Below are 26,440 nucleotides of genomic sequence, written 5' to 3' on the forward strand. Positions count from 1 at the left end.
TAACTCCCAGCAATGACTACTTTGAACAGTTGCCACACTGTAAAACCTCCCCATAAACCACGATGTCATGCAGGAAACAAAAAAGGGTGTTCTAAGCATCAAAATTTGTGATGAAGTAATAAAAGATGTGCAATAAAAGAAGTTGCCGGTGAAGTGACTAGTTACAAAATCTGGAATTATCTAAGGAAACGCTGAACTGACTTCCTGTTTAACCTATTTTAATTTATCCTCTAGCCAAATATCTTAAACTAATGAAGACAACAGAAATTAAGAACAGTAATTTAGAAATGAAAATGGTTATTATATCTAAAGAATGTGACAAATACTTTTCTCAAATTCTGAGGTACACAAAACATAATACATCCTCTGAACTCTTCTGCAGTGTTCAAAATACAGAAACATCTTTGAATGCAGATGGACTAACTCTACTCTACATTCATTCCTGGCAGACTTACGTTTAAGGACAGACACACATTTAATTTTGTAATAGTTCAGCCTTCACGTAGAACGTAAGAACCAAAAACTGTACTCAACAATGGAGAATTTTTATATGGCATAGTACTAACAGATCATAAATTTCACTTTTGAGCTAACGCTTATTTTTGATCTGGTGGCTAGCAGAACATCCTGGAAAACCATCACTGTAAAAGCCTGTCTATTCCTGTATTCCTCCCCAAGTATCCTTTTTTGACCACCATTACACACAATGTTAATGTAAGCCAGCCTCATCTAAAACAATGGTTCTTATTTGCCATAAATATATTTATCAAGCAAAATAAAGACCGGAAAACATAAGCAGATATTAAAAAAACCTACCTTGGTACTGCATCCACAGAGGACGAAGCTGGAACCTTGGGCACCTGACAATTTGTTGCTGCAGCCAGCTTTAAGGCAGATGATGGAACAGCACTTAAAGTCCTAGGTATATGTCGTGCATTGAGTGTGGTAATAGAGTTTACAGTGGCAACTGATGAGGGTACAGTTAATCGAATGTTGTTCCCAATCAGAACCTGAGTTGTTGCAGAATTGGCAGCAGTTACTTGGTGACTCAGTGCACTGTGGGAACTCGAAGTCTGCGTTATATTTGAAGGCTGTAACAAGGCTGAACCTGCTGTTGATGATGAACTTGTATGGACAAGTGCTGTAGGTGTAGTACTACTGAGGTGTAAGCCCTTGTACACTCCTGCAAAAGAAAAACAAGAGTAAGCTCATTTTTCAGAAAGTACTCAACTCCGGACAGATGCATCTCCACTGTAAAAATCAAGATGCAATCAAATTCTGTCAAACTGCTGCATACCTGAGGCTTGAAGAATGCCATTCACCCCAATTCCAAGCACCACATCATCCTTCATTTTGAATCCCATCAGTTGTTCTGATGTAACCAAAGCTGAAGCAGCAAATTGAGCACTAACAGAATCCAGTGTCTTGGAAACAAAACCCTAAAAAGAACAATGGTGGCAAATATATGTGATTGAGGCTTCCAAGAGTCAGTACTCTCCCCATTTTAAAGCTACACACAAACTAGTAAAACAAAAATCAGTACATGTAAATCAGAACCGTGGCCCACTCATTCTCTCAGACCAAATTGTCAGCATTTGGTACAACTAGGTAAAATCTGAGCTGTGATATTTTTTTTCCATGCACTTCTAGCTCCATTGTAACAACAGAGAAGAAAATCCCCACAACTATTTAAAATACAAAGAAACTTATTTTCAAAGTTCTATGGAACAACATTGTTTCACAGGTCAACTTGTTTTCATGAAATTCCAAACCCAATTCAGAGACTCAGAGGTTCAGATTGCTAACAACTTCTGAACCTTTTTATGTATCCGTCACCACTGCAAATACTACACATTTATGAATATTAGACAATTCCACAGCTGTATGGAGGTCATATTCAGGAGTTAGCTTTAGTTATTAACTAAAAATCCTGCTCTGAAAATCCCCCACTATCAAGAGGATAATGACACGGCTGGACGTCTCTGCAATTCATATTTCTAAGGCTTTGAAAATTTCATTCATTGACTGACCCATCTTTTTTTTGTTAAGAGGGAGCAGAGGCAATGCCTGCCACACTCACCTGCAGTGTCCCTTCTAAACACTTTACAGAATGGCTATGATGTAGATTCAGGCGAAAGCCACTTTCCTGTTGGTTAGTTTCAAGGTTCTATGGCAACAGTTGACAATTAGAGATGAACCCTGGTGGGAAACAATGAGGGATAAATCATAGCACAGACAAATCCCTCACCTGTGATGTGTTGGCAGAGGAATTACTATTTGCTTGCTGTTGATGAATTTGTGCAAGCTGCTGTTTCTGCATTAGTGCCAGTTGCTGTTGATGTTGCTGGTATTGTTCGGCTGTAAATGCTGAACAAAATATAAAACGAGAAAATACTATATCAAAATACGTAGGTGTTGTGTATATAAACACATCTATTTTGTAATCCTAAAAAAAACAAAAACAAAAAAACCCCCAAAAACCCCACCAAAACCCAAAACAAAACAAAAAACACCACAGCAAGTTCCCACAAGCCTTAATGCACCTTTATGGCGAAAAGGCTATCATCCTCCTAGAAATTTTTGTTCAAATTAAGCCTTCCCTTTTTAAGCTGTTTTTTAGTATACAGGCTTTAATTGCTCTGCTGCATTTAGCTGAAGATACCAAAAAGGGAGGAGGAGAAGGGAACCAAAACACAATCAAAACCACCAAATACTCTCTAATAGCTGATTAAAAAGAAATTACAGGTAGAAATGGCATTGATGTTTTCACTTTGTGAAACTACAGTATCTACATTATTAGTAAAGTAGGTTTATACGCAAAACTTGGGAACTGCATGCTTTCAGCCCTCACAGACAGCATTTTGAAGGTAGCGAGTACCTACAATTAAGATTTATGTTTAAGCTTAGTTGAAAAAACATTAAATTGGGCATGCTTACAACTGTGCAGGTGGTATTATTGTTTTTAATCACACACGTACAAGCAACTCCATCAATACAGAATTTGACAGAACTACATCCTTCTCTCTAAAATCTGTGAAAGGTGACCCAGTAGTCAGTGTATCACAAGCCAACTAGAATTTTATCCAGCTAGCCCACAAGTATGAATTTGATAAAACCCAGCATTATTCGTAAAGATTCACAAGGGGATGCCCAATGGTGCAGGGGTGGGGAGTCATTAGTTCATTAAGTCATTAACTTAATGTTAGGACTTTTTGTTTGTTTAATTTACATTTCCAAAATGAAAGGAAGTCTCAGTTTTCAATTTAAAACTGAATCAAGGCTGGAATGCACATTCCCTTGCATAATTCAGTCTAGGATACACCTTTCAGATTTTTCCTTCAATTTTATCTTCAGATTGTAGAGGTGCTCCCAAGTAAGTGCTGTAAATAGTATTCATACTTCTAGAGTGCAGTGGAAGTCGCACTTGTGGGCAAGTTCACTACTGTTTGGCAACAAATCACCTCCACACTTGAATCCTGTTCACAAATTGCAATTTTAAAAATATTTTTGTTAATCTAATCCTTCAGGCTTGCTTGCCTGAAAAAAACACGTTTCTATCAAAACTATAATCATCTCCTGCTTCTTGATACAATGGACTTTTGAAGAGCAATTATACCTTACGTACAAACTTGAATAGCAAGTCAATACAAATGGCTAACCAAAATAAGAATTAATATTTGGAAACAAACAGAGCAAACACTGCTGAGCATGCATTTTTCCAGTGTATTTGTGATTTTTTTTTTTTTTTTTTTTTTTTTGGTAAAACATTGTTCCAAATCCTTCTATTACGTACTGGAAATAGCACTAAATTATTACCAGCACTTTGCTATCTGAGCACTTGAAGTTATCAATTTTTATTCAGCTGTTACATTCAAGTTACTAATTTTTTTTTTAAAGTAACATTCTTCAGCAAGTAGGGATGTAGCACTTGTTTATATTGCCGTAAGTGACAAATTACTTCCCAATACTCTTACAGTTAAGTCTCACTTCAACTTGCTTCATTTCTTCCATGTTTTAAAGTTATTCCTAGGGGAATAGCTTAGTAGTAACACCATTGTAAATGCCCTTACTAAAAAAACCAAACTAGAATTCACAGACCAAATATTTAGGAATTGGCTGTTGAAATTTCAATTCTACTTTATATAAACTAAAAGCCCTTTAGATTTTTTTTTTTTAAACTGTCAAGAAACACAGGAGTTAGAGCAAGAAAGCTTTAGCACACAAAGATTAGCATGTAGAAAGATGAGTAGCAGTAGGAGAGGGAGAAAAATAGATGTACTCTTCTGGTACTGACAGATATTTCATTTATATTTATCAGTTAGTAGTGACTTATTAATGAAATGTTTTTTTTAAAAAAACCTAAAATTTAGAATTGGTATGGTTTAGCCAACATAGTGCCAATGATATTGAAGATTCCATGTATTAGCAAGGTATTTTATTCTGCAGTATGACACTGTAAATACATTGCTTAGGAATAGGTTGCATAAGTGATGTAAATAAAGACAACTCGCAGACTGACAAAGAGGAAAAGGGGCAAAAAAGGATATGGTATACCACCATCTTTGACTGAATTAAGATTAAAATCTCCACCGTCATAACCATCTCACTTTTGTCCATTTAAGTAAAATTTATTAACAGTTTCAGTTTTCAAGCCTTAAGTATATTTTAGATTTTAGCTACAAAATAGAGTTGTAGTAAGCAGTCACCTATGTTGGTTTAACCAACTCCAAAATATTGTTTTCTTTTTGAAAAACAGTAAATAAAGTTTGAGACAACCTGTGTTTGTTTAGGATAGCCATTATTTAGTACAGTCTTTAAGTGCTCCCCCTTCTGGAAGCAACATTTAGAAGAACTATATTTTTCAAATTGTGCATCAGTGTATTTATTTTTAAGTAGTCCGTCACCCTTACAGCTGTAAGTTTCCCACCACTACGAAAACAGTTATACAGCTGTCAAAGTAAACAAGTGACAGAAGCACCCCACTATGACCACCACCCTCATCTACATTCAAACTGCTTCTCTTACTTCTGCTCAAATACCCAAACACACTTACAAATACTGCCTCAAAAATGCAATGGAAATGGCTATTTATTTACCTGTCATATCTGAAAATATGCTCAAGAACAGTTTATTTCAGGTTTTTTGATTTAGGTTAAAACATTCAGCAATATTTTTGCTTCCCTTATTAAAGGTAAAAGCCTACTAGACATATCAAAATACTATTTACAACACTATCAAATATTTACTGAGATTCTGAATTAATCAGTTGCATCCAGTTTAGAAACACAACACTGCCCATAAAGGACTGCTGCAAGCTACAGCCTCCTAAAATAATCTGACTGATATTCCTTTTCCATTCCACAGCATATCCAGATATGCCCATGCACCAGAAGAAGTTACACAGCATAGATAAGCTAGCTCTTCCCCTCTCCATGCTAAAGCAGCACTACATTGAAGGCTTTATTGAAAATATTACTACTACTGAGAACTATCCAAACCAAAATTAATCACTATTTCTTTTGAAGACCTGCAAACTATGATAGCATACTTTATTCCTCTTCTGTTAAAAGCCATAATATATTTTGCTCACTAACACCGTCACTAGGTTTCTTCCCCTCCTGCTCTCAGAGAACAGTCTATATTACACTTCAATTGAAAAAATAAGCCTACTGATTATGAGATATGTTGCTTCTGAAAACTATCATTCCTGTGCACAAAAAATGTTTGTATACACTTTACATGAAAGTATTTTAATCTATTTAACCCTACCTATTAATTTTCTGTGGCACACAACTGTGACTGGAACTGGGGAAGGCTTTCTGGGGAAATCACACATAGCACAGTGAAATCACGAGTGTACTGACTGTGCCTCTACATCTGCAGGCACAGTCCTAAACTTCTCAAAGAGCTAGTCTTAAGTCCAACTGTCTTTTTTTCAAAAGCAACTCAAGTAAATGCATTGCAGACCACAGAAACGTAGCTGTTACTAATGGGTTAATTATATGGCTTTCAGAGAATATTTTTTTCTTGCCTGCAAAGCTAGCATAGATGCAATTGCATAGGTGCCAAACTTAGTATCTTACCATCACTTTCTCTAGAAAAACAGTAACAGTGTCCCTAAGAACTTTCTTCCAGATATTTTATTACCTCTTCTCATTTTTATTCTAAAGAAGAGAAAGGGCACAGATGAAAATCCTTCATCTATGTCAGAGAAAAATGGTAAATGTAGAAGTAGCAAAAATGACTGTCACTTTCTTGTGTGTCACACACTGGTCTTTATCTGCCTAGAAAAAAAACAGCAGGCAAGAAGGAAGCCCAGAGCTTTTCTGTACACTTAAATCAACAACCATGTTTCTGGTAATTCAGAAGAGTATTGCTACACAAAGCTACGTATTTCTGGTATTAATGGAGACCTTCAAGGCTTTAAAAATATTAGTAAAGCAATAGACAAGTGAACAACAGCTTCAAATTAAAAAAGGGACAAAACATAACATTCAATGCTTAAAGACAACACATGAGAATTTAAAACAGATTCTTGCTAAAGCAGCCCTAGACAGGAGTGCAGTGTTTATAGACTCTTCTCAAACAGCATGCTAGGGCCACAGCAGTCATGGTTCCATCATACAGTAATGACTATTTAATACTACAGAATTTACTGAATTGGACACTGACAGGCCATCCAGTTTCATTCGCTACACAGAATCCAGTGAGGAGTGGAGGTGGGAATATCTCAATCACTACTACTGATACAATATAAATAAGAACATTATAATTTCATAATATCTCAACTGTCTTTCATAGCTAGCAACTGTACCTTTCCCCAAACCTTCTACATACTTTCCAAGACACTTTCAGTAATTTATGCAAGCCACCTGACTCCTTAAGTTAACCAACTCCTTTCCTAACCTGAAACATTAGGAACCTTTAAGGCACAACCCTACCTGGAGTTATCCACCTCTCAAGATGGTTGTCAGAAGATGCGTAGCTCGAGTTTTATTGAGAGACTAGGCTACATGAATGCTTCTTGTTTGTTTGTTTGCAGCATACTGTTACGAATTGCAACAATTAAAACTCAGTATGCTTCCGAATTGTTTCTGGTAGAATTTTGAATCAAGTTATAACATTTCAGTTGAGACAACCTTTAGGATTTTAAGTTAGTGCATCGTGTTATGCCGTTATCCTCTTCATTTAACAGCTTGGGACAATGCACGCACCTACTCTGCGACTGTATTAGTGCTATACTTTGGCAGCAAGTAAGAGAAATGTGTTCTGGCTTACAGACTGCAAAAAGGAATGGAAGGTAGAATAAAAAGCTTCAGGGGTTTGCAGCTATGAATACAAGGAAAGAAACACTGTGCATTACTGAGACTGATTGACAGGATAAATGACTGCTTAGTATCTCCTTAGCAACAGCCACAAATCTTGTGCAGTAACTCAATTTTTTAACAACACACTACACTATGAATATGTTTTCCTACAATCATTTACATGACTATAAGATGTTTGTAATCTTTGGGATAATTACATATACATTTTTTGCTCAAATTAAGCCATTGAATAATATCTTTCAATTGGATGATTCTGTTTACATAGCTACTGAATTCTGTGGGATGCTGATACTCAACAGGTGGTGTTTTCTGGAGCACAGAGTAACAGTGATGCTGTCAATGGAATTCTCAAAGATCCATAGTTCTCAGCAGCTTTATACTACAATATAAAACTATTTTTACAGTGCTAACTAGTTTTACCACAGCATTCAATGTGTACTAGCCTTACAATGCTGTAGGAATTCTATGTACAATGCAGAGAAGCTAAATGCCTTACATTTAGCTTCTCTGAAAATGCAAGTCCTTCCCAGAAGCGGCTGAAATCACTGAAGAGGGGGGCTAGCTATGGAATCTGTATGAACAGACTGGTCTTTGTATGGTAAACAGCCACAGCCTCCCCTCCTCACTACTGCTGCAAGTTTTACTGTGAGGTGACTCACTAGTTGTTATTCTGCTTCCCCGAAGTAGGAAAATACAGACTTACAAAAAAATTGATCACAAGAACCAGTTTCCTAAAAACCAGGAAGCACAGCTGGAAAGCAGAAAATGCACGTGGAAACTCCTGGCCCCTCTACTAGCATTCCTCTTGATTTCCTGAATGGAAGATGCTCACTAGATTTGCCAGGGAAACCGAGCAAGCTTTGTGGAGTAAACACAATGATCTATCCAGGTAAGCATATTTATTTTTAATACAGTTTAAAAAAAATTTAATGCTGAGAGACTCAAACAGCTTAAACCTTTCAGCAAATGCTTCAGTCCTATTAAACATCTAAATAATTAGATATTTAAATTAGAGTAACTTAAAAAAACAGTTGCTTCATAACATCAAGTTAAGTATCTGTTCTCACAAGCAGAAATGTTATTTCAGTAGGAAAACTGAAGCATTAAGATTATATTGGGTTCAAAGAACCTCTCTAACAATCTGTTCGGAGTACTGGATTCCCTGATCCTTCCAGCTGAGGTGACGGCCATTAAGTAAGCAGTTTCGATCAGGTAACAGAAGAAAGATCACGTAACAAAGCTTCCAACTCAGAAACCATAAACTACAGAACTGCTAAAGTGTGCAGAAAGACGATATACGTTACAATGTTTTCTTAAGGGAAATACATGAGAGCATCACATCCCTGCTGTATAGGAGAACAGTTAGTGGTTACTAATGACAAAAGTGCATGCAAAGCAAACATCATTCACAATACTAAGTAATCCAGAACATCACATTTTTTATCTCCATCTTATAAGAGATGTTATCTGCCTTACATTGCCTGGTTAAAGATTTTCTACTGTATAGCAAGTTCTCACCAGTGAATTCGGAAGATTGGAGAGACTTAGAGCCATCAGTGTGATTTAGTATTTGATGCACCAGGCCCAAAGATGTTTCACTTTCTGAAAAGAAGTTCAAGATTGATTTTACTCAAACATGGCATTATTAGACACTATGAGAACATGAATCATTATGCCCTTGATTATTACTACAACAGCCTTACATTTCAGCCCAACAGAACTTAAGTGTGAAATTCCTAACATAAGAACTCTAGACTTAGAAATTGTAAACCACACATAAGATCTATATATGCCCTCCCTACTTGGTAGTGGAAGAAAAACATAAAATAATTAATGAGGATTTTTACTAGCCATTGAGTGAAAGGTAGAAATGCTTGCTATGCATTTATATTTGTCTGCCCATTATTATTAATATGAGTTTCCACCAAAATGTCACAGGCCAGTGGGGGTACACACAATTTACCCTGCAGTTATAAACTTGACCATCCTTGCATGGGATGCAGACAAAGTGGAACAGTTTACACAAGCCCAAAGATCCAGCACTTTGGAGCAAAGTATTACTCCAACTGGGTGGAAGCTGAATGAGAAACCTAGTATAACTACAAAGTCTCAAAGTCTTCAGAAGTGCTCAGATGTTTTAGTAAGTGTTGACTCTTCCCCCAGCCCCAGCCACATTTCCCAGACTAAAGCAGCTTTTCCTTTTAAGATTTCCTCCTTCAACTAAGCCTAGGGTGGGCTATAAACATCTGTTACTCCCAAGGCCATTGCTTCTTCAACTAGGATCTCAACATCTCAGCCACAGATGAGCCAAGACTGTTAAGTTCCAACACTAAGTGAAAATGGCCATTACAGATGTCAGTATTTTTCATGACCAAGTTTATCCTGCGATGTGAAAATAAGCATTTGGAAAAGGGAAAACAGTAAAACAGACAGCAGTGTTGAGACTATTACAGATACAAGGGTTAAATAAAAAGAGCTAAACACGGCCAGTGATGGCATGAAAGCAATGAAAAGGTAGGACAAGTCCTTTTACTCTGGTGCGAGGAACTGCCACAGGGATTGAGGAGCTTCCTCCTGCTTCTTTGCAGGAAAGGGATGCCTGAAGATGAGTGTCAGGTACCCTTAATGAGAACAAGAAAAAAAAAGTATAGATCCATCAACCAACATTACAAATTTGGAGATGGAAATGCTAAACACTAAGCTACTCTGGATTCTTTAACTATATTCTGGATGCCTGCAGTTTTTCATATACAGTAAGGTCTACAATCCCAAACATAACAACTCAAGAATTTTCAGTAAGGCTTCTGCTAGAATAAACTTCTTCTCAAAGAAAGAATTACAAATGTAGTGAGTAGACTCTAGTTAACTGCTAGCCTCTTTAGTCTTGACAGCTTGCAGACTTTCCTTTCAAAGTGACCCAGCTTCTGGATGAAGAAGGCAGAAAAGAACAGAATGCAAGACGGTTGCCTGGTCTTACTGTGGAGCCTGGGAACGAGTGTTCAAATCTTTCACTAGTGACTGGTATCCCTGGTCTGCCTCCTAAACCCAAACCTGCAGCAGAATTATACATGCTGTGCAGTTTTAAACGTCTCAAACTTTTGATTACTAGATGTAAGCATCCAAAAATATGACTGTAGCATATTTAACAGTAAGTCTCCAGCAGAAAGCACAACCTCTCTATAATGTGACGCAGTTCGAAGACTACCCTTCGCCTGGCAGAACTAGATCAATCAATTAATCTAACAAGAAAGACTAAACTCCCGGGACACAAATACTTCAGATGAATATTCATGCCTACTGCACACTCCAGACTTAAGACACAAGCTCCATCTCTGAAGATTACAATTCAGAAACTTGATGAGACTGTCAGTGGTACAGGCTCCTTTTCTGAAGTAATTTTGTTGTGTTTTGTTCAGAGCTAATAGCTTCCCCCACTGAACAAGTTATTCCTCCACAAGAATCACGCTTTTACGATCTTGCCTGCTTTTTAGTGGTGTTCTGTATAACATATGCCTGAAGATCCTTGAATCGGCTCTTCTTGCAAGAGGGCAAAGGATGCTTTTTTGTAATTCTTCAGTAAGATGAAAAGGAACCACCTCTTCAAAAGTGATGCTACTTTTCTTGGCCACTTGATCCTGCTGCCAAAGTCTATCTTTCAGCACACAAGTCCAGTACAAGCCCTGTTTTCAAGTAACTTGTAAGGTTTGTTGTTTGGTTTTTTTTTTAAGACATCCCTTCTCAGTTTATACACAAAATCTCAATGCAACAACTTCATCTTCCACAGATCTTTTATGCTGAGCACTCTGAAAACCAGGACCAGAAAAACTTGCATTTCTTGAGGGTCAAAGGCACTTCAAAATGTTTATAAAATGCCTGGCTCTTTGGGGAAACCTCTCTCCGATCTTCAGGATGGAAAAACAATGCTTCCTGTAGCCAGAGAATGGCATGTCACAGCACAGCTTTTATAACATGTCCTTTGATTAACAGAAGACCTGAGATACCGTCTCAACTTCATGCCTCTGCTGGCCATGTATAACAGACTTGAAAAGCAAGATTTTCCACAGCAATTTTTCCCATGTCAGCAGCACGCTGTCTGGATCATTCAAGGTGGAAAAAGCTCAAGACTTCTCTAAACTTCTTTAATATGGAACAGACAAAACTTATCATGCGATGGTGCACAATAAACACAGCAACATGACCACATCTGCTGGCCACTACAGAATCTCAGGATGAACTTCATTTTAAAGGTAAGCAATATGGTTTGACCACAACTCACAGTTAGGAGCGAAAGGATGAAAGGATTTTTAAAAGTAGAGACGCATTAATAAGTGTTTTCTGGTAAAAAGATCTACTGCCACTTCAAAAATGTAAAAGACAAAGAGAAACAAACCTAAAAAATCCACACCCACAACAAACTCCCAGCTTTAAAGCCAGCTAAGAAAAAGGAACAGGGACACTCTACAGGGTTGTAAAACCTGCAGTAGTGACTGTTAGAAAAACTTTAGTACAGATGATACCTGATGTTCTTTACAGTATTTGCTACAGAAAGTAAGAAGATGTAACTCAGCAGCTGCAGCCCCAACCGACATGCATCTCTGAAGAAGTCAAACTTACAGATGAGACATATTAACACACCTGTAATCTGTGTAGACAATGTATCTTAAAGAATCCTTTGAGAAACTGAAAAAAATAACAGTAGGAAACAGAATGGCACCAAGATGAACTAGACTGTATGCTCCTTTCAAACACCTATATCTAAACAGACAATCATCATTACACCACACATACACAAACTCGTATACACCTCCAATGCTACAAGAATCCCAATTAAGACTACACATAATTATATGGGTACAATCTACCTGGTTATATTAATAACAAGTGACTATCCAAAGACTGTAGTAACTAATTTAAAGTGTATCTGTGAATTCAGACATTGGTTTTTTTGTTGGTTTGGTTTTTTTTACTGAGTACTTCATTCCTGTATCAAATGCTAATAAAAATATGAATCTAAACTCCACAACATTTCGATTTGGAAAAGCTTGGAATACCAACTTAAATAATTTACACAGATGAGAAGCCATCTGCATAGAATTCCAAGCACAAATGAATGTAATATGCTAGGTACTTATACATATGTATTACTTTCCCACAGGCTTCAAAATACAACCACACAATTAAAACCTTGTACCGCACTCATCACCATAAATAACAATTGCATTTAATGCCTAAATGATGTAGATAAATAACTTAATCATCTATTTAAGGAAAAAAGATTCTAGGGGGGTGTGTGTGTGTTTATTTATACACACACACACAGAGACATATGCTTTAAACTCAATCAGCCTTTTTTTCAAGTCTATGTGATTTTCAGATGTCATGTATTGCCCATTAATACTTTATAGTGTATTTATAATCTTTTCACCACATATTAGTTTTGTTTTCACACTAGTAATCTGACTACCATTTTATCACAGTTCAGACTGGCCTCCAGACAGAGGATGCTCTCATTCAGTTCTGGACTTGGTTTACTGATCTGAAACACTGGAGGGGCACAAAAGCTATACTTAGATCACAAACCAGAAGAACCATCAGTTTTAGCCCTAACACATTTCCATCAAGAAGAGTCATAAGAGAGAGAAAAGAATGGGGGATGGGGGCAAGGACCTACTCTAGGACAGCATTGAGAGGAAGCATGAAATAAAGCAGAGGAACAAAGCTGCTCACTAAGTCTAAGAATGCAAGGAGGAAGAATTTTCGGGGTGGGGGTCGGGGGGGCGGGACAACACACGCACACGACAGGGGGACAGGACACAACATGGGACCAAAAAACCACAACAAGCAGGTGGTGCAAGGAGGAAAGGTACCAATTATATTGGAAAACAGGAGGATTAAAGTCATCTGATACCAGGATAATGCTCTTTATTTGAGCAAACCTCCGAAACATCCCACAATTTGGGGAGTGTATTAGGTATATGCATCTCTGCCCATCCCACTCCTTCATTATCCAGGTTTTCTAATTTATTTCCAAAGCCATAATTCAAATGGCAAGGAAAACATTATTCTAGAGACTCCTTACAAAATGGTGGTGAACTTGAAGTTATTTCTTTGTAAAAAGTCACTTTACTTTCTATAAAATGATGACATTTAATGTATTGACTGATCAAAATTCACAAGTTACTTAAGCTACATTCTAACTAAGTAAATACCAGTCTTCCAGTGTGAAGAACCCAACATAGAGAGTGATGCTATCCAACAGTATTCCAATTAAAAAACAACTAACACCACATCAAATTTTCTTAGAGTCAGGTCCTCAATTCTGTAATTCATGTTCTATAAGATGTAATCTGCTACTTGCTGACAAAATGTAGACATGATTAGTCCAAGAGTTTTGCCAAGCATGAGCAGATGCATCTGTGGGGGTGGGCTGGGTTATTTTTTGGATGGGAAGTGGCATTTAATTTCATGTAAGTTCAAATAAGAATAAGAATTCATAACATGCTGGGATTTTAAATGCAAATATTTTAACTAAACATTTCAACTAAACATTTCTCACCACCACCGCACCTTGTATTAGAAGAAAATCTGCAATGTAATATTTGTATCAACATTTTAATCAATGTCTTTTTTAATTTTAAAAATCCAGATCTTCAGGGTCAACTTAAACCCTACACAATACTGGTTTCTAAACTTTCATATTTCTAAAATTGTAATTACGTACAAAGGTAGCATTTGCATAAATTTGAGATGAGGTACACTACTGCTAGCAATAAACACAAATAAACACTCTATGTAGCAAATAAAGAGATAATAGTGAAGATGGGCTGTTACCATTAAAATAGACCATGACGTAAAGTATGGATGACATAATGACATTCTGGATTTTCTGAGCCAAGTTTAAAATTTGTAGAAGCAAGTTTGTCAAAATAAACATACCAAAATGTGCTGAACCACTGCTACTTTTACTTTGTATAGAGGTACTGCATGTCTGGGTCCCGGGTTGTGCTGTGCCTGTTCGATTTATACTCCTGTATAATTTCCTACAGGAGAGTTCATCATTGTCACTGTCATGTAGGGATGGTGTCCGAGGCCTAAAATGCCGCCATCTACATGATTTGATATTGACTAGTATCTGACTGAGGTCTTTCGAGAAAGATTTGTCCGAGGTATTTGTTTCTGAGGTATTGGCAAATTGACTGATTGAGGAGTGTTGTGATGAGGAAAACATTTCCAAATCCAGCTGATGAAATGTATTATCGTAGTCCGAATGCGCTCTGTCTAGTAGCACCCTAAAAACAGGAAAACAATGCAGAATTATACAGTGGCAAGAAAATACCAAGAATGTCACCAGCTTGCCATATGCGCTTGGGGATAACAAAGGGATAGAAAAGACTACACAAAACTGTTCTAGAACGACCAACTCCCCCAAACAGACACAACGACTATATATTATTTTACAGTAAGTAGTACATTTAGGTTTCTCTTCACACATGTATTCTAGCTTTTACAGTTTGAACAGGTGATGTACGTCATCATGTATATATTAATACACCGCAACAACATACATAATTTTTTTTTTTTTAGAAATCATCAGGCTGGAAGATAGAGTTCCACAATGCAAAGGAAAAAAACCCAGAGAATAAAATAAAATTGCTTAAGTAACTAAGAAGTGATTCAAATGCCCTCCTAAAGTAACTTCAGTTCAAAAACCTTACTCCCATATATGCTGAATATACCTACAACCATCCCAATGCAGTGGGGATGTCACATTAACTTCCAAATCCCCTTGCAAAACCCCAGTAAGAGCCTTCAGCTCCCATTCTGATTTTGCTGATATGCCAGTCTGGCTTGCTAATATGTGAAGAGGTGTTAAGCATTAATCTGAAAGCCAAATCAGGTTCTTACATTTTTTTTTTAAGTTAAAATTTAATACCAATGCACCATTTTCTTAAAGACATCATACAATATTTGAGAAACAGCACTTATACACTGAACAATTTATAAATTATTTTTGATAAAGATGCTTAGAAGCAAAATGCCCGAAGTCCTTAATTCTTTCATATTTTTGATAATGTTTGAAATTGAACAGTTACTGTCACTTGTAAGTATTCCTCCCAAATTCTCCTCCACACCTGGCAAATCACCAAATACGGTCCAAACTCAGAAAAGCATTTTCTGAAAAATGTTGGTTTTGCTATTTTTAAATACTACTATTTGAAGACAACTACGCAAATCATTTAAATGCAAACCACCAATCACAACTGAAAACATGCACGTATTTTCACCTCAGAACTTAGGAGTGCCAGGAATAAAAAAAACCCCTAGAAACATTTAAGAAAACAGTATTAAAGTGGCTTCCGCTACCGCAAAATAAAAATGGAGACATTAACCAGCTAAGGAAGCTTGTATCAAATGGAAGTATTTAAAAAGTCAATCTCTCTGATGTCTCAATTTGAGAGGGTGGTTGTTTTTTTTTTTTAAACTTTGCTCTTTATGTCTTACTGATTTTATTTTTTTTTTAAATTTTGTTTTTAAAAACAGCAACAATTATGTAGCACTCACCTTCCACCACGGCCGACCCGTCTTCGTGCAAACCCAATACACCTCTGGGGTACAGTGAGGGTGGTTAAGCAGTATCTGTAACGCACATCTCCTAATCTTCCCTCTTTAGGGCTACTCCATGGCCAGTTGCCAGGTTGGTCTAAATGAGGCTTAAAATAATTTTAAACAATTAAACACAAGATGTTTTCCCACAATGATGCTCTGTCTTAAGATATATAAGGAAATTCTACTTACAGCATAGTACTGACAGCCTGCTTTCCTACGGAAGGCGAAAGGACCATCGGGATCATTTTCTTCCTCAGCCTCCGAAGAACCAGACAAAACCTTTAAAGACAGGATGGGGGTTGTATGAGGAGAAATATTAGTAAATTCATGAGTTTTACTTCTATTCTTTCCCTAAGAGCAGCACAGAACTCTAGAGGTCCTACCTGGGAGAGAGGTTCTTCATCTGAGCTAGGAAAATCATACTGATTCAAATCTTTAGCATTAAAGACTGGCAGTGCAGCAGGACTTGTCTGTTGAGGAGTAGCAGCAGCAGACGAAGGTAAGACTTTTGGCTTCTTCTCATACTTTCTTTTGGGTCTAATAACATCAGGTTTATCTTGCTGCAAGAAAAAAAAAAGGCAGCATAATATTACACACACAAGCAAATCAGATTAAAACAGGAGTTTTAGAAAACTCCTGTGTAAGCAAGCTAAAAAGTGAACTCATCTCTCCACCATCTCGATGGCAAAACATCCAGTCATTTCGTGAATATCTGTATTTCATTTCCAGTAATTGAAACGTTTAACAGACAAGGTGGAATCAAGCACTGTTTGCTCAATTCATGCCAGATAAAACACTAGCAGTTAAGATAACAGTACTACTTTGGAGAAGTAGACTAAAATATATACAATGATCTCCATGAGGCACCTTTTTTCTTTTCTAACATTTTAAATTAATAGGAATTTATGCAGTGTTAGGAAATTACTAAGTACCAAACAATGCTTTAAAGGCAAAAATAGAAGTTAGACTTCGCACAGATACCTAGAATCTCAGAAAATCCTCTAAAAATTAAACACATTTCCCCATACTATGCGAAGTCAAGTTTCAGTGCATTTCCCAAGTTTCCAAGAAACACATTTCTTTCAAGCTGCGAGACACTGCATTGACCCAACATCACTAATAGGTAAGTACACTCCAGCAATCTCAATTACAATTCTCTACTATTAATAGAATTATTCACTGATTCAAGCCACCCTGTCAGATTCAGAACAGCCCTCCTTCAGTTACAAGAAGTTTTTGTTTAAAATTCAAATTATACCTCAGCATTTCTCCTGTGTTACCTGACCTATTTAATATGCTCAGTTGTTGGCACTGTAGCTATGCTTTGTATGACACAAAATTAAAGCCTGAAGGAAAAAAAGTACTGGTCAGCTTTCTAAATCAAATAAGGTTATTTGATACTTTACTTAAATACAAAACCAAAGCCATACAGCATGCTGGGAATATCAGTGGATCATATTTAAAAAATCAAAACAAAAAACAACCCCCCAGATTAAAATAACTACATGAATTTAGAACAAGATATGGGTTTTACCTCATTAGTCCTCCCTTTGTCCAATATGTAGGTAATAAATACAGTTTTGTTCAGGATATCCTAACTTTACAGACAGTATTAGAGAAAAACGTTCATATCCCCCAGAATAAGAATACAATTGCACATGCCCTTTTGTCTGTAGTCGTCTATACTTCCTTTATTTCTGTCTTAAGGAATGCCAACAGTCTGTATGTTATCCTCATAACGCCAACAGAACAAAGCATTTTATTCCAATTGCAGCTTTGCTAGTCTATTTCCAGTTTCAGCTTCCCGCCTCCTCCTATCCTAAAATGCTGTATCCTGCATACGTAACAGCATGAACTAGTAACTTGGTTACTGAATTACTCACTTTAACTTTAAATTCTTTCAGTTCCATAGCTTCTTGGTGTTTAAAAGGACTGCTGTTAGTCACAGGAATGATGGGAATAGCATAGGTAGGTTTAACCGGCTGCCGTTGTGCCATGACCTCAGACATGATCTCTCCACTGTAGTCACCCAAATTATACCTGAAATCAGAATTATTATTTTTTATTTGTTGGAATATTTACAATGTGTGTCTGGTAAAAAATTGCACAACACATAGAAACACAGACTAATACTTGCAACTTGGGGTAAAAGGACACCCAGGATGACAGTAAGAAGTACAGAAAGTATTGTTCCAGAAAAGGGGTCTATATAACATGGAAACTTCATAGCAATGACTAATGCTGACAAATAAGTAAAAGGATAACTACCCTGTAAAGCCTGTAAAACATCTCCAAAAGATAATAATGTAAAGGAAAGAAGCAGAAACTAGAAGGAAAGATCAGGAGAGGGCTTCCCTCCCCCCTCACTTGGGGATAGATACCATTTAAAAATACACATTTATCAACAAGGTTTTAAACAGCGAGGGCAAGTGCCTTATTCATTAATCCTCCCTCTTTTGTGTCATGGAATAGTTTCACAACAAGCAGATCCATGAACCGTGTAACATTTCAAGTCCTATGAAAAGTGCCGAGCTGAAGTGCAGTCTTCCATTCTGAGGGGGGCATTAGAGTCTTTCTTCTATTCAACAGCTTATTTTCTTAAAAAAGCTACTGGAAAATCTTTGAGATTTCTCCCCCCTCTATTTTACTGAAAATGGTCAGTGCTTGAAAAATCTGCACCAGGTAGAGAGGGCAGACTGACATTCAACTTGTCTCCCTAAGAAACCAGACTAAAAAGTTAGTTTTAGATCTTTAAAATACTGGCTCAAAACATTTGTTTTCAAACATGGATGCTTAAGCTAGAGAAGTCTATTCAGATTCTAAGTATCAACCTAAAGAACAACTCCATATTGCAAATGTGATTCTCAGTTGATTGGGAAAGCGACAGTTGACAGAGCAGAGTATTTAGTCTTCAGCACAGCTGACCAACAGGATGTCAAAAAAAGCACTAGTTGGAGATGACTCACAGAGCAACATATTAAACTGTATGAAATGCTTATTTGTTTTCCTCAAGAGGGTATTAGATCAAGGTTTGCTAAAAAAGAACAGCAATAATGAAATAAAGAAGAATGATACTGATTGGAAGTGGCCTTAAAATTAGCTGGGATTTCCTTAATCTATGCATTTAAGTTTAACACAAATTTCCAAATGAATTTACCTGAAACTATGCTCTCTCTTCCTGTATAATACATAGGTTATATACATACATTTGAATACATGTACACATGTAATAAAACAATGTAGATTAGTGTGACGGGTCACTTTTCCATAATAAGCAACTTCCTAACGTTTTATTTTGCTCTCCATAGCCATATATGAAAATATGCTATCCTGTACATGTGAAAGAGCCTAATCTAAACACTTACTTTAAAAATCTCTCACTGTTTTAAGTATTTGTGGGAATGGGAATACAAAGTACTTTCCAAAGCTTTCTGCAGCAAATTCTCAATAAACATTACCTCTTCTCCATAATTTCCAGTGTTAAATGCAGCAACTCTCTCTTGCTTTTTTCCCTCCTTTTTATCATCTCCAGGATGGTTACTGCACGACTCAGATCTCGACGCAGCTTAAGCATCTTCTCATAAGATGCTTCATCATTTTTACGATTCTGTAGATACATAGTGTATATGTTTACCCACATCATTTACTTTAATTCAGATTATTTAAGTTCTAAATATTTATGTGTATATATATTAAAAAACCCCACATGCTGAAACAAAGAGAAGCACGTGCATGTTATCAATGAGCTACAGCTTACCAACACCATAAGTAGGTTTAGCAGTATATTTAGTAAAAAAAAAAAAAATACATACAAACTTTCGTTCAATAGCTGTCCTAAAGTAGTTTACGTTTTTACCCTTGCAAATTAAAACAAAAGAACACCCCAAATTTTATTGTTTTATACTACATAGCAGAATTGTTTCTCTATATAAGCTACTTTTCGAGAGGGGAAGAAGGAAGTGAAAGCAAGCAGAGGGAGGTACTGATCTACTTACTTTTCGTGTCTGCATCTTTTCTGTTCGTCTTCTAAAAGCAACATAAGGATCATTTGTGCTGGAACCATCTCGCTTCTCTTGTTTCACTGCTGGGATAAGAGAGGGACCTCGACAGTTTTTCCTCTTTTTAATCCAGTACTCATACACTTCTCTGATCAATTCATCATCTTCCTTCAGCAACAGCTTGGCCTCTTGCAGGCTGACTGGCTAAATATAAGACCCAGCACATCACTTTCATATAGCAATATATCAAGCACTTATTTCAAATTCTTTATTCAAAGTATTGTTGTACCTGCTGACCGCTGCCCTTTTCTAGTCTGTCTATCATCTCCTCAAATTGCAAAGGAGAGATGTCCATTCTTTTCTTCAACTTATTCACAAAGATCTCATCTTCCGAATCCAAGTCATAATCTGGCTGCTCAGCATCCAAACTGAAAGCTAAATGATAGAGTGAAAGTTAAAGTTAGTTCTACTACAGAAATGTTTTGTTCTCACAGCACTGTCTGGAGCACACACCAGATTCTTCTGAAGACAAAACCAAAATTATTTGTTTGAATGTTGTAGTAATGCTACTCCACAGTTATATCTAGTTTTTTCTTGAAAAAACATTACACCATTAAAAACCAGGAATAAAAATTGGTATCTATTTGACTATGCTTTTGTTAACCAATGAAAGCTTACTAGTGGTCAAGCCAGCTAGCAGCTTTCTACCTCATTGCTTTCAGCAAGAAATTTCTAGATTGGTCAAAATTTTCAATGCTGTCTGGTATTCTGCAGTTTTATGCATTGTATTATCAACAGTTAAGACTTCAGCCCAAACACACTTTAAAGGTACTTCTACAAAAGTACGTGCAGACTGTATTACAATGACCTTACAGATATTCTCATCAATTATTTTCGTGATGTAGATGAGTCAGACTAAACTGGCCCAGCATGGTCTACCTTATGTAAGCAGGGCATCTCAAATACAAGTAAAGGTTTGCAGAACACAAACAACTGTTCCATTTTCCATGATATCCTATGAAAATGCAGCATTCTGCATTCAAAACAAGATCTCCCTAGTCCTCATGCCTCACTCAAGTTGTTTTAGTTTGTAAGAGACACGACTTTCTTCCCCAGTGCACACTTGGAAACCCACTGTGAAAAGCACCACTTATTTTTAATAAATAAATAGGTAGAATACAATGCAGCTGAAAATCACCATTTCAGCTGTTAGACCACTAGATGAGGAAAAGAAGAATGAAAAAGTATAACCTTAGCATCAGCATGGAAGACTGCTAGTGTTAGTCTCTCCATTTGCCTAGGAGCAGAGCAGCAGGCTCTAATACTTTAGGCCACCACTGAAGGTCGGACTGATATAGAAGTCTAACATTTAACCAAAGTTAATTAGGCATAAGATCTGTTTACATAGCATAGTTACTACTTTTAAAATTCTACTAGTTACACCACACAACAGAATTCTGCAATAGATGATACTTTTATAATGTTTTCAAAAGTTATCTGAAGTAATGAGGCACTCACATCCAGGGCCACATCCAAACAGAACAGCTGCTGTCTTCTAACAAAACCAAAATCCCAACACATTTGCAAGTCATCAGTAATATCAAAAACCACCTACTTTTAGATGCAGAATACTTCCATCCAGGCACAAGCAAATACTACTACTACTGCCATTTCTGCCTGGCTTACCAATCCACTCTACTGTTATTTTATTCTGATTAAGCTTCAGGGGACAGGTACCCTGTTTCTTAACTATGTATTATATATTCTCCTCTTCAAGTAGATTTGTGTCTGTCCTTGATAACGAACCTGAATTTCCCTGCAAGCTGTAATTACTGAGTGTTACAGAAGGCAGGAACAGGCCTTTGAGATTGCTAAATTTAAAAGTACTAACATATAGACTTAGACTCACAAAGGACATCTGTCTACTTCTTGATCAAGAATTAAATATACCTCTTCAGTAAGAAATATGTATTCCTTTACATGTTGGAAAAAAATTAATTCTCAGAAGTCAGTCTTGATGCAAGCTCAATAGACATTTAAGAGTAATCTCTTGAAACTACTAGCAAAATAAAGTTCCTGGTATAGACTTCGATGAATGAGTTACTTTACTTACGCTGTATGTGAATCAGCTGCTTTGGCATTTTAAATTCTCCAGGATATATGGATTCATAGTATGCAATATTACTTTCTGCTTCTGGAACTGGTATAACCATGTTATCCCTCTTCTCTCCATATACTTGTTGTGCTGAGATAGCCCGTTGGAGATGATGTTCCTAAAAACAAGTCAAGATGAAAATCTGAGAAAATATTTTCAGAGCTCAGACTTTTTAAAGTTGAAGGAACTCTATTTCTTTGCAAATGCTCTCATTCCAAATCCCTGAGACCAGACATAAGAAATCAGTATCGCATGCTTGACTCAAAATGCACCCCATAAACTAGAAGGTTTTTCCAGTAGGTGGAGCTCTCCCTCTTACACAAACACACACAACACTTCAGTTACTAAACTTAGTAAGTCAAGCTGCATGTTCTTGGCTCACCAAGCTACATAAATCCATCTTTACGTATTTCTGGAGAGACACTTAAGACTGATTACACATACAGATTGTAACAAGTAGCTGCAGACAGATACTCACTCTGGTATTATTCTGTATTTGCTATGGCCATTTATTGCCAGCAATGTCAGAAAACCAGTAAGGAGGCCTGCCATCATCTCCTATTAAGAAGGGAAGCAACTATTTTTACCCAGACAGAGAAATGATTCCTAAAGACAGTCTTGTTTACTGCAATGCTTTCCATTATCCTCCTTTTTCCCCTCCTAATCTGTCAAATAAAGTTTATTATTAAACTATAAACCATGAGGGTGAGAATAATTAACTTTTAGAAATCTGCAACTGTTTTTCAAGCTTAAGAGTAAATTACACTTATATCTACAACACAAGTAACAGATTAGTAACATTATGAAGTCTAATAATTTTCTAATGCTACTGTTCAAATGCATTCCATTCTTCCTGTGGTGCTATCAAGACAGTAAGTAGTATCAGCAGAGTTCATACAGAGTTACCAACAAAAACCCAGACAGCAAGATGTGCACATGTATATAAATGGTTTACTGACAGTGTAACGTGGTATTTTTTCCCTCGTACCAAAGCTGGTTTCTGAAGTTTCTATACTCAGATATTCCTTCCTAGGTGCTCAGTAAACTAGTGCTGCATCAGTTGTGCCAATACAGCTATCAGTGCAATGCTATAAACCAGATTACTGAAATACCTGAAACAAGAACTGCAGCCAAAGGGTGGCAGGGATAATCGGTTTTAATATTGAAGTAAAAACATATCAGTGCTCATCTGTGTCATGTTATTACACCTTTGTCTGTCTGACTTCAATTTACCTCCTCTTCAGTACAAAGACAATTAACATCCTCTGTCTAAACAACAACAACATAAAAATGTTATATATATATATATATAAAAACAGGCTTTATTGTAAACTGCAGTTAGTGCAGCCTCAAACTAAAAGCTGCTTCAAGATGTAATTCTGCTGCAGGGATTCACAGGAGTTTAGCCTATCATTACCATCAAACAAGCTGCAGAGCTTTTTTCACATCTGTCCCCTGTTAAAAAGTTTCTTCACAAAAACAGACTAATCATGAAAATAAAACATCTCACACAGTCATGAGTAAAACTCACTGGACTGATTTTGACCCTCTAGCATTTAAGCGTAGACACATTATGTCACCTAGGAGATGTGGCAGCTAAAATTCTTTCTTGGGTATGGTATAAACTAATTTCTTTTCTACCTTTTAGTGAAGCACTGCTGCCAGACACCTACAAATTATGGAAACAGTAATAATTCTTCAGGATTTTGTCCCAATAGCTGCAGCTGTTGCAGAAGAGGGAATTAAGCTTTATTTCCATATAGTACAGTAGGATTTTATGTCAAATACATAGTCATAGCCAATGGTTTTTGAGTAACAGCCAAGGCTTACTTTTTTTATAATCATATGAAGGATTCCTGGTACGTTTTTCTCAACTTGTGTTTTTAAACACAAATAAATGCTTTGTTTCAGGGAAGAAGAGGGGGTTAGACAGTAAATTAAGATTTCAACGTCTCTGATCCATCTCCGATATGGAAATGGGCACTACTAGTTAGTACCAGTAGTCTATATTAATTTCCTAACAGGTTTCAGTAACAAGTATTTAAAGAAATCTTAACAGTATTCTTGAAGCAGAAGCACAAATCATAGTTTTGCCCGACTTTCATCCCAATTACAAAAATACTCAGTACTTGAGCAGAGAGTGTTAGCAGACCCACAAATTACAAAAGCAACTGGATAAAAGTTCCTCCACTGAAACAGGTAAACTTATCTGCTGTTCCCATCTGTTTCAATTAATCACAAGAGACACTCTACTAAATAAAAGGAAATAAGCAGACAAGGCAACCCTCCCCTTTACACCATGCACCAAGTTCTCATTTATTTGGACAGAAATCAGCAACAGTGACTTTGCCCCCAACTTCAACATCTCAGCTGGCAGCTCAGCACATCTCTCTCTCCTATATACACTGTTTGAATAGCAAAAAAAAAAAAGTATATATGTATATATACACATATAATCAGGTGTGATTGGTAACTCTGGAAGCACTCATTTTTAACATGAAAGCACGTTAAACATCTACAGTTAACTAACCTACCACAGCATACAGTTTCTATTCTGCAGTCATTCCCCATTGTGATTGCACAGCTCATTACTCCCACCCAAATGCAACACCTCATTCACCTGAAACCATAGCCTTCCATTTAAAAATGCAGTGGTTTCCTCAGTTTGTCAGAATGATTTTGAATTCCAAATCCTAATCAAATATGCTGGCTGCCCTTCATGTTATCTTGATTTAATATGTAGATGCTGTAGTCCAAGTCATTCCTGAAAATATCAACAGGCATTTGAAGACAGATTTCTTCAGAAATTTAACAAATCTTTCCACTTTGACTGCTCATCCATTTCCAGATATAGTTTTCCAATCAGATATATTTCCACTATACAACAGTTTCTATAATATTTTTTCTGTTCATTGCATAACAGAGCAGTATCAAAAAGCCTTCTCTAAAAGTCAAGATACAACTATCCACTAAGTCCCCTACCCTGCCACAGAAAGAAGTTACACTGGATTAACTGCGGTTTGTTCTTGAAAAACTCATATTAGTTGTTCACAAAAAGATCAGTATCTTCCAGGTGATTATTGGGGCCAAATAATTTACATTATCCATATCCCTCTAAGAACTGCTGTTAAGATAGCCTGTTTGAAAGCCTTTAGCTCCCACCTTTTCAACAGGCTGTTTATGGGGTTTTGGTTTGGGGGTTTTTTGTTTGGTTTTTTTTGTGGGTTTTATGTTGGGTTTTGGTTTTTTTTTTTTCTTTTTTTAATAAGCACAGCTGCAGTGCCTTTTCCCTTCTCCTCTGAAACACCACGGTCCCTCAGAACTTCACAGCTATTTGAGAACTTATTTCAGACTGTTTCTTTAAATTCCTAGCATGAATTTTAAGTGGGTTAGTCAAGCTCAAAGGCTGTAATTTGTCATGTTAGAAGGAAACTCATCTAACAGTTAGCTACAACCACAAGGTGCAGTCTTGTGCCCCTTGCTGTCATTCTCCATATTACCACTGCCTTATGCCAGACTGAACCTATGATGACAGCTTAGGGAGCCAAATCTACAGAAAGCCATCTCTCTCCTGTTATTTCCCCTGAAAACAATTAGAAACAATTAGTTTTCTGGCAAATTAGTTCCCTGAACTGCCAGAGGGTGGGACAGGCAATGGGGAAAGGGAAGAAAGAAAGAAAGATTATCCCCTCTGGTAGCAGCTAGCCATTAAACTGGTTTAGCTGCATCAATAAATTAAAAAAATGTCTTTTTAAAATTAATACCAAGGGCAAAAAAAATATTAAGACTCATTAAAAGCTATGGCAGAAACATTTCAACCATCTCAGTATAAAATACAATCAAGAAGGTTTCTTCTCCTACAAATATTTACACAATATCCTCCTCTTAGTCTGCATAATCATTGCTAGATGGATCTCGCCTTGTTCCTCCTTTTGAGGTAAATCTTTCATGTAAATATTAATTGTTCACATATTATTTGTTCCTATTCACCCGTTTCCACTTTCAGTGCATCCAGATATCTGTGCTAAGGTACTGTTCTTATTGAAACTACATTTGAATAGCTGCAGTTGTCTTACAAAACTCAGTCCAAATTACTGAAGAACACAGGAGACTTAACAGTTTCTTCCCTCTCTCTCAACTTGGTTCTCTTGGATCTTTCATACACACCCTGTTTCACAACACGTACTTATTGAAGGTAGTTTATTCCCACTGAAACTGCCTCCCACTTTTATGTTTAATTATTTTCAACCTATTAGTTAGGCTCATATCCAGAAAAGCTTTCCTATTCAGTTGCTTTCTCTGCCTGACATAAAAAGCTATCAGAAATACAACTTTGGGAACTGGTTGTGCTG

General features: G+C 36.8%; 1 protein-coding gene across 9 annotated transcripts in view; it reads right to left on the minus strand.

Annotated features, from left to right (window-relative positions):
* The window catches only part of EPC1 (enhancer of polycomb homolog 1), a 68,340-nt gene that overhangs the window by 1,512 nt on the left and 40,388 nt on the right, over positions 1–26,440 (minus strand). For 4 of the 9 annotated variants that reach the window (XM_072854591.1, XM_072854600.1, XM_072854599.1 and 1 more), the window contains 14 exons: positions 22,047–22,206; positions 20,223–20,368; positions 19,931–20,137; positions 19,394–19,542; positions 17,819–17,975; positions 16,319–16,495; positions 16,125–16,214; positions 15,891–16,039; positions 14,265–14,617; positions 8,847–8,930; positions 2,249–2,367; positions 2,081–2,167; positions 1,298–1,439; positions 817–1,183 (listed from right to left, as the gene is read on the minus strand). In XM_072854591.1, the coding sequence (XP_072710692.1) occupies positions 817–1,183; positions 1,298–1,439; positions 2,081–2,167; positions 2,249–2,367; positions 8,847–8,930; positions 14,265–14,617; positions 15,891–16,039; positions 16,125–16,214; positions 16,319–16,495; positions 17,819–17,975; positions 19,394–19,542; positions 19,931–20,137; positions 20,223–20,368; positions 22,047–22,206 (2,387 nt within the window). The remainder of the gene's footprint in view (positions 1–816; positions 1,184–1,297; positions 1,440–2,080; positions 2,168–2,248; positions 2,368–8,846; positions 8,931–14,264; positions 14,618–15,890; positions 16,040–16,124; positions 16,215–16,318; positions 16,496–17,818; positions 17,976–19,393; positions 19,543–19,930; positions 20,138–20,222; positions 20,369–22,046; positions 22,207–26,440) is intronic. The other 5 variants (XM_072854593.1, XM_072854595.1, XM_072854596.1 and 2 more) reach the window with 3 other exon arrangements.

The sequence above is a fragment of the Ciconia boyciana genome, chromosome 2 (assembly GCF_034638445.1).
Source record: "Ciconia boyciana chromosome 2, ASM3463844v1, whole genome shotgun sequence".
Classification (NCBI taxonomy): domain Eukaryota; kingdom Metazoa; phylum Chordata; class Aves; order Ciconiiformes; family Ciconiidae; genus Ciconia; species Ciconia boyciana.